General features: G+C 38.7%; 1 protein-coding gene across 5 annotated transcripts in view; it reads left to right on the top strand.

Annotated features, from left to right (window-relative positions):
• The first annotated feature begins 17 nt into the window (after positions 1 to 17).
• Positions 18 to 8,528, top strand: part of smchd1 (structural maintenance of chromosomes flexible hinge domain containing 1) — a 36,054-nt gene continuing 27,543 nt past the window's right edge. For 2 of the 5 annotated variants that reach the window (XM_019363071.1, XM_019363067.1), the window contains exons 1-11: positions 18 to 380; positions 3,641 to 3,716; positions 3,804 to 3,962; positions 4,066 to 4,148; positions 4,245 to 4,378; positions 5,192 to 5,306; positions 5,533 to 5,652; positions 5,777 to 5,940; positions 7,037 to 7,130; positions 7,227 to 7,470; positions 7,598 to 7,715. In XM_019363071.1, coding sequence (XP_019218616.1) covers positions 216 to 380; positions 3,641 to 3,716; positions 3,804 to 3,962; positions 4,066 to 4,148; positions 4,245 to 4,378; positions 5,192 to 5,306; positions 5,533 to 5,652; positions 5,777 to 5,940; positions 7,037 to 7,130; positions 7,227 to 7,470; positions 7,598 to 7,715 — 1,472 coding nt within the window. In that variant the 5' untranslated portion in view covers positions 18 to 215. The remainder of the gene's footprint in view (positions 381 to 3,640; positions 3,717 to 3,803; positions 3,963 to 4,065; positions 4,149 to 4,244; positions 4,379 to 5,191; positions 5,307 to 5,532; positions 5,653 to 5,776; positions 5,941 to 7,036; positions 7,131 to 7,226; positions 7,471 to 7,597; positions 7,716 to 8,528) is intronic. The other 3 variants (XM_019363070.1, XM_019363069.1, XM_019363068.1) reach the window with 3 other exon arrangements.

The following is an 8,528-nucleotide window of genomic DNA, read 5'->3' as shown; positions in this document are numbered from 1 at the left end:
TCTGTCCCTTATGACGCTCCGTAGAAACACCAGCGCTTTACGGATGAAATCACTACACGAAGGGCAGAGCAGAGGAGTGAGAGGAACGAGTCCTGCGGAAACTACACAGACTTTTAATACCAGCCCAGACAAAGCGGGTGTGTGTCTCTCACTCCTGTCTGGACGGGGACGACCGTTCATTTCAGAGTAACGTCAAAAAAGGCGAAGCGGCGACGATGCTGACTTCTGCCTCTCAGTGTCGGTCTGCAGCAGCTTCCTTGCAGCAGGGAGAGAAGAAGATCCGTGTTTACGACCTCCGCTTAGAAACGGAGGCGAAAACCTTCAAGCTGTTTAAAATAGCTGGTCGGGACTTCAACGACTTTCTCCAAGCTCTGCACAAGGTAATGTCTGCTACCTTGATTTGAGGTCAAGGGCGAGGTCAGAAAGTTCTTACATACATTTTCATGGCACTTAGAGCCCAAATGATCGGTCGGCCTACTGCCAGTGTATCAGCCAGCACCATCTTATCATAGGTGTATGCATATGGAGGAATTAATCTCGGTAAAAAGATGGGTTTGGAAAAATTGTCACCGGTTTGTCCATCATAAAGACGAGACCGTTATAATTTAGCAGTAAAAAATATCCTCTCCTTCGGAATTCATTGCTGAAAGAAACCGTGTAAACAGTTTACCTGTAGAGCATGTAAACAGCCACAAAAAGGACCCGATTTATGATGCTTTAGAACTGGAGTGCAGTATCCTGCGAGGTAGTTCTGTTATTCTGTCCGCAGAATTAAGACTGCAGGCTAGAATAATAGAAACTCCTCTGTGTGTAATGTTGTGCAGAAGACAGGTTCTTTGTAGATGATATTAGTGTCAGATTTTAGAAGGCAGCCAAAGAACATCTGTTATTGGTGCAGTGGTTCATATTGTGTATGTAGAATATGAACCACATGTAGAAAACCAGTTTTTCCTAAATAGAAACTGATTTTGGAACCTGCCACAGCGGGTTTGGCCTCCCTCCAAAGGGACATGAGGACTCTGATTTTCAAAGACTTTTAACTAGATCCCCACTGATATTTCACACTGATACCAATACTGGTGATCTAAAACTCCAATATTCCAGTGTGTCAGTGTGTATTCTGCTGTTTTGTTTTGTTTTGTTTTCCAAATAAACGAAAGGGAAGCTAAAGTGCCCTCTGGTGGAAAACAAATTACGCAATGTCAACAGTTATAACATGATTGAAGGGTGCTTCTTTACTTTTTAATTTTCACTATCAGCTGTCAATTTTTTACCAGGAAAAACTATGAAAATTATATACAGTGAGTAAGAGTTATGTTCACAGGAGCCCTTTGTTTCAGTAACAAACAAATTTGCAACATTTTTGCAAACTTATTTGGATGTTAATATTACTGGCAGACACTACTGAGAGTGCTGTAAGCAGTGCAGTCTGTGCCACTGTGCTGTCTAATTTATCCCAAGAATCTTTATCTGAATTTATTTTTATTTATAATAATAAAGTTTTGGATATTAGATAAATATGCATCGGCGATAGGCCAGTATTCAATGGTGACATAAACTACATCCTCCTGAGTAATAGAAATTTGGTGAACGTCTTAAATACTTCAAACAAAAACTGATGCCATGATCTTTGTAGGAGTAGGAGAGTTGAGACTTTTGTTTCTGATCATCAGAAGGTCAGTTTGAACTGCAATAATCCAAGTTATAGCATAACTTTGACATGTGTTAACCATTAGACGAGCAGAAGTGCCATTTATCTTCCATTATGCGCACAGTGGGGAATGTAGGCTTAAAACAACCTTAAGAATATTTTGGCCACTATATTAAAACATAGTTTGAAATTTGTATAAAAGTTTAAAAATAAAATCGCAGTCACTCATGCTCATCATGAACGCACCTATATGCTGTAATGAGTGAGGCATTACATATGTGAGATGCAACAAAGGCTTGTCCAGTGTTTTCTTAGGTATGAATGTAAGTGAGGTGTCGACATCCACATGCAGGAAGAGGGCTACCTGTATCACGAAGGACCCCACTCATCCAGCACACCCATTCTTTGCCCGCTCCCCTCAGGCAGGTGGTTGAGGAGCATTAAATGCAAAAAAACTACCAAACTGAGAAACAGCTTCATTCCAGAAGCTGTGAGACTTCTCAATGCATAAACAGACAAAAACTGTTATACTACCAATACTTTACTGACACCGTCACTTTATCAATGCTGGTCATCATGGCCTCTTGCTGCTAAAATATTTATACCTATATCTCTATATCTATACTCCATACTGGTACTCAGATTGTTGCACTCTATATATATTGTATTATTTTATTACTTGTTATTTGTTATTTCTGTTTTTTTCTGTTTATTTGTTATTTTGTTTCTTTTCGCTTCTATGGATAACCGGGACCTTGTGTACATAATTTCATTCCACCTCATGTAAACATGTGATGCGAATGACAATAAAGCTTCCTTGATCCTTCATCCTTCATCCTTGACATGGTTTACCCAGCATAATGATTGATGATGATAATTAATCAATGATTACTGAGGATTAGGATTATTCTGACATATTATTACATATTATGTAAGAATGGGATAAATCAACTAGGCAATCAGCCAGGTAACGAGTATCATATTTTCTGTTAAGTGAAGTTATTTTGGCTTCAAAATGTCAGAAAATGTGATAAAATCTTGCAGCGTTACAGCTGCACAAAGCTTCAGGTGCTGACATACGAGTTCTTGTTTTCTCTAACGAGTCCAGACAGTGAAGGTCAGCTTCCTGACAGAAATATGTGCCTCCTTTTGAAGAAAAAAAAAAATGCTGAACAGGACTGATTACCAATTCTGTTGATTTATTTTGGGGTTTGGCTAAAACCTGTGTGGTGCTGCCAAAAATGTGCCTTGCAGGGCTAACAAGGAAAAAAAGAAAAGTAAACCTGGAGGTACCAGGTACTTTTACTGGCTAAAGTTAACAGAAGAAATGATTGGTCTGGCACTGATTAGAACCTGGAAGTTGACATTGTGGATGGGTATGAAATCCTGGGTGTTCGCTTTAACATTAAACTCGACTTGTCCGATAACATGTGTGTGAGGCACATGTGTATATCAAAGGTGAAAGCTGCTGGGGAGGCTGAGATCTGTTTGGGTGTGCAGGGCATTACAGAGGGCCTTTTATGACACAATGATAGGTTCTGCTATTTTTATGCAGTTGTCTGCTGGGGAGGTGTAGACCCCATAGATTAGGTGGGTGAGAGGAAGATGTTAGTTCTCTTGGCTGCAGAAGCTCCTTCAGCACTAGACTGTTACAGCCACGGTGTAGGTCCTTCATCCCACCACACTGCACAACACCCATACAGGATGAATACTGTTTAAAAAGTACATTTTTATTAGTATTACTCCCATTGTACTTTATGTACACACACATATATATATATATATATATATTTTTTTTTTAAAAACATTGTTTTGTTTTTTGCTGTATATAGTATTTATTTCTATTTGTATTTTTCTAATATATCTCTACTTCTTTTTTTCTTCCTGTCCCTTGTGTTGCTGTAACAAATGAGTTTCTCCAGCGTTGGATTTAATAAAATCTATGTCTAAAACGACTCACTAACCATTACCACATTTTTACTGTTACAGGTATTTGGAATCCCTTCATCTGAGACATTTGTGGTGGCAACGACTGACAGAATTGTTCTAGATTTTGACAGATTTAGTAAGTAAATCTATCAGATATTGATGAGTGTTTTGAGCTTAAGTGAAATATCAAGATGAACCTGCATTTCATCTGATTGAATTCTAGAGGAGCTCCAGGATGGCACAACCCTTTACTTGTTGCAACACGAGCACCAGGTTCTGCCTACGGCAACGGTGGAAAACATATCGTTTATGCCTCACTATGATACGCTGATAAAGGGTGGGACTTATGAGTACTATGCTAGTGAGAACAAGGAGTCATTAGGTAAGTGCTAAAACGCTCATGGTCGTGTACTTGGGATGATTGCAGATTAGCCTTTTGTGATCTGTTTGTTTCTTGCTGCTTATCTTTTTTTTTCCTTTTCCAGCCTATCCACTTGCCGAGCTCATCGACAACTCTCTTTCAGCCACAGCTAAAAACACAGGAACGAGGATAATAGAGATAAGGATGGTTGGTTCTGAAACTGCAAATACACGTTTATTGAATACTGGATTAATGTCATGCACCCAGAAGAGTGCTAACTCAGTATTTGTATCTGTTTAACAGCAGTTTGATGAAAGTCTTGGGAAACCTGCCGTCATTGTCCTGGACAATGGACGTGGCATGACTACAAAGCAGCTCAATAAATGGGCAGTTTACAGACACTCCAAATTTACAAAAGAAACCGGCAGTTTTGCAAGGTTGGTTTGTTTTATTTTAAATTCCAAAATTACAGTAGTTTGGTCCTTTCCAGCTCTTTATTCAAAAGTAGTTCCAAAAGTTGGGACACTTTTTAAAAAAACGAAAAAACCCAAAACAAATACATAAAAGCAGAATGAAGTTTGCAAATCACATAAATCTCATGTTTAATTGAAAATAGTAAAAAGAGTATAAATCCAGAAATGCTGCTGGCTTCTTGTGGCCTGAGCTCATTTAAGAGTGGAGTAGTGAAGTGGAAAACCGTCCTGCAATCTGATTTATCAAAAATTTAAATGTGGAAATCTTGAACGCTGAGTCCTCTGGGCTCCAGCTTCTTATCACCTCAAAATCTGTGAAGGCACCATTGATGCTGAATGACATTTTGAAGTTAGGGAGCAACATGGGCAAAATCCAGCAGATTGCTTTCTCACAGAATTCTTGCTTAAAAACAAGCACAAACCACATTCTGCACATATTACATGAACATGCCTCTGGAGTAGAGTCTGGGTGCTTAAGCGGCCTTTGATTCAGACCTGTCACCCTTTAAAACCTTTGGCTCACCACAAACCAAAAATATCATAAAGGCCAGTTGAAATCCTGTCTGAGGCAAGAATATGAAAACATTTCACATGCTGCTAAAAGAAAGGAAATGTGAAATGGTGGAGCTGCATTCACCTATTTTGAATTAAACCTAGTATTTAAATCATTTTGCATTTTTTTTTTTTTTACTCAGCATCCCAACTTCTTCTGAACATCTATCTTAATTTAAAAAAGGCACAAATTAAGCTGTGCATTTATTTTTCTCTTTTCTATAGAAGAGAAGAAGACTACGTCCGCCCTGATCCTGTACCTCGAAGTCTTAATAGTGATATCTCGTACTTTGGAGTTGGAGGAAAACAGGCTGTTTTCCACTTTGGAAATGTAGTCAGAGTAAGTCTGTGTAGAAACTCAGTGAAGCACTTCATAGAATATCTAAAGTAACTTTAGATTTTCTGTGTCATTGTAAACCCAAATTATAAAATGTAATAAATGTAACTTAACTTAGTCTCCTTTATTGCAGACTGAGTTCGAAAATGAGATAAGTGGTTTTTAAATGGGCATTTCTTGGTATTTGTCAATAAAGTACATATGTTTGTTTTGTTTCATAAATTACTAGATGATTAGCAAGCCAGTGGGGTTACCAGATGTTCATGAGTTGGTTCTATCAGAAGAAGAATTTGAAAGAAAGGAAAAGAACAAAGAGGATATTTATAGCACCACCATCCTAAACAGGAAGGTGAGTCTACTTTAAGATGTTGTTAAAAGATGCGCTAAAAATTTTGATGATTTTTGGATTGTGGTGCGCTCTCTCTCCCTGCATCAACACCATCTCTGAGTGATATTTAATTTTTCCACTACAGCCTGGCGACTTTTCACACGTGAGTGAAGATGAGCGCTTCCTTCGTACCATCATCGATGAGGAACGTGGCAAGGAAAGCTTCACGGCCGTAGTTATTACAGGACTGAAGGAAAAGCATATCTCCTTCCTGAAAGAGAATTTTGATGCATGGACCAGACATCTAGCGTGAGCTCACTCATCCACATCATTTCTTGTAGACGGTGCATCCGGAAAGTTTACTTCCACTTTTTTTTTTACTATTTTTTTTTTTCTTCACTTTTTGACAAAGTAAAAAAAAAAGTGAGAAATTTTTTTTGAAATTCTTGCAAATGTACATAAGTATCCACAGCCTTTGCTCAATATTATGCTGAAGCACGTTTGGCATCAATTACAGCCTCAAGTCTTTTTGAGTGTGATGCTACAACCATGGCACAGCTTTTTTGGGGCAGTCTGTCCTCTTCTTTTTTGCAGAATCTCTCAAGCTCCATCAGGTTGGATAGGGAACGTTGCTGCGCAGACATTTTCAGATCTTTCCAGACATGTTCATTTGGGTTTAAATCTGATCTCTGACACTGAAAGACATTCACTGAGAATTCACCAACATTCGCAAACCCTGACTAGTCTTCCAGCTCCTGGTGCCAAAAAACATCCCCACAGCGTGATGCTGCCACCACCATACTTTTCTGTAGGGATGGCATTGACTCGGCAATAAGTAATGTCTGGTTTCCTCCTGACATGACGCTTGGCATTGAAGGCCAAAGAGTTCAGTCTTTGTTTCATCAGACCAGGTCTGTGCCTCAACCTGCCTTGGAGGTCTGCAGACAATTCCTTGTGCTTTGTGGTTTGGTTGGTCCTCTTGAGATGCACTGTCAAGTATAGGACCTTATATAGACTTGTGTGTGCCTTTCCAAATCATGTCCAATCAACTGAGTTTACCACAGGTGGACTTCACTCAAGCCGCAGAAACATCTGACAGATGATCAGTGGAAACAGGATGCGCCTGAGCTCAATTTTGAGTGTTATGGCAAAGGCTGGGAATACTTATGTACATGTGATATTTTTGATTTTTACACCTCCAATTTTTTGTTGTTTAATTGCATTCTTTTTCTGTTTTTTAATTTATTTTATTTTATTTTCTTCCTCCTTTTGTTTCATCCTTTTTATCTTGCAATATTCCTGTTTTAAGACATTCACCTTTTAACCATTGTAGGCTGCACTGACACAATCATTTCCAAACTGCTTTTGGATTAAACTCTGTTAACTGCATTTGTTCTAATTTCAGGCACATATATCACTATTACATTCATGGAATCAATGGAAATGACCTGAGACAAGGCTCTAAAAAGACAGCTCAACAACCTACGATTGACATTCAGGTGAGGCTTCAGATAAATATAGACTTTTACAAAATACTGTATGTTATTTAAAATTTTGTATGTTTTGGCTAACTTTACTATTTTACTTGTTTACAGATCACTTTACGCGAAAAACCAAACAAATGTCCCCGTGTGCTGAACCTGAGGGAAGTTGACGATGACATGCAAACTTTGTACATTAACTCTGCTGCGGACACCTTTGAGTTCAAGGCATCCGCTGGACCGGGTGGTGGCACAGTGGAGGGAGTGCTGCGTTATCATCCATTCCTCTATGACAAGGAGACTTATCCTAAATATCCTGAAGATCCTAAAGATCCCAAAGATACATGTAATGCAAACGGTATTCATACTCTTAACATATTTAATACATTCATGAATTTTATAGTTTGACATGTTTTGAAGTTGTGTTTTTTTGTTTGTTTGTTTTTTTCGTTGTTTTTTGGGGGGTTGGGGGTAATTTTCTTTAGCAGCGTCTTCTGAAAATGACAATTTAGAAAATGAGCCTGGAGTCGTGACTCAGGAAGAAAGGAAGATCTTCGAGTGTTTCTGGAATGGACGGCTCATACCTGGCACCAAAGTGGCTGAGTAATTACACTCATTTCATACTTATGTTCACAAAAACTAATGTCCCATTTTAGTCTAAAACAATAGGCTTTACCTTTAGTTAATCTTTACTTCAGAGTTTAACATAACGGATAGGAGTCAGCAGAGAAAATTGATTCCACTGTCATATATAGGTCCCTGTTATGCTGTGATGTTGGATACAGTTTAACTCCACATAGGAACCTATCTGTGGATAGTGTCAGTGGAAAAATGGGGAAACAAAGAGCCTGTAATCTTTTATCATATCAACCTTTGCAGTCTTCACGGATGCCAAAAGTGATGCAGCTTTTTTCTGTGGCTAGTCGTTCACTTCACTTCACGTTCGGTTTTTTCGTAACTTTACACGATTGGTGCAAACGGCGTGGCCGGGTTGAAAACACATGTATGCTTTTGTTTGTTTTTACCACTGTTTCAGTGATATGTCAGTGCAGAAGCTCAGATATTCCTAAACTATACAGATTAAAGAGATGCAGCAGCTCAAAAAGATGAGACTTTTGGAAGAAAACAAAAACAACTGATATGGAGGTTTTCTCTGAGTGGCAGTACCTGTCATTCAGTGTTTTAGATGATGACAGCTCTGTGATGTCACTGTTTGCACGCCATACATTCAATGCTTTGAACATAATGGGCCCTTAAGACCCCTGCAGATGGTACTTTGATATATAAAATATATAAAATCCAGCTGACAACCTCTCCAGTTCAAAGGAACACTTTTTAAACATAACAAAACCTGAGATACAACGGAGCACATCATACACACATAATATTCAGCTTAGGTAGACCCCTGCAGACTTG

The sequence above is a fragment of the Oreochromis niloticus genome, linkage group LG9, assembly GCF_001858045.2.
Source record: "Oreochromis niloticus isolate F11D_XX linkage group LG9, O_niloticus_UMD_NMBU, whole genome shotgun sequence".
NCBI lineage: Eukaryota > Metazoa > Chordata > Actinopteri > Cichliformes > Cichlidae > Oreochromis > Oreochromis niloticus.
Note: the sequence above shows the minus strand (reverse complement) of the source record. Positions and strands in the feature narration are given on the sequence as shown.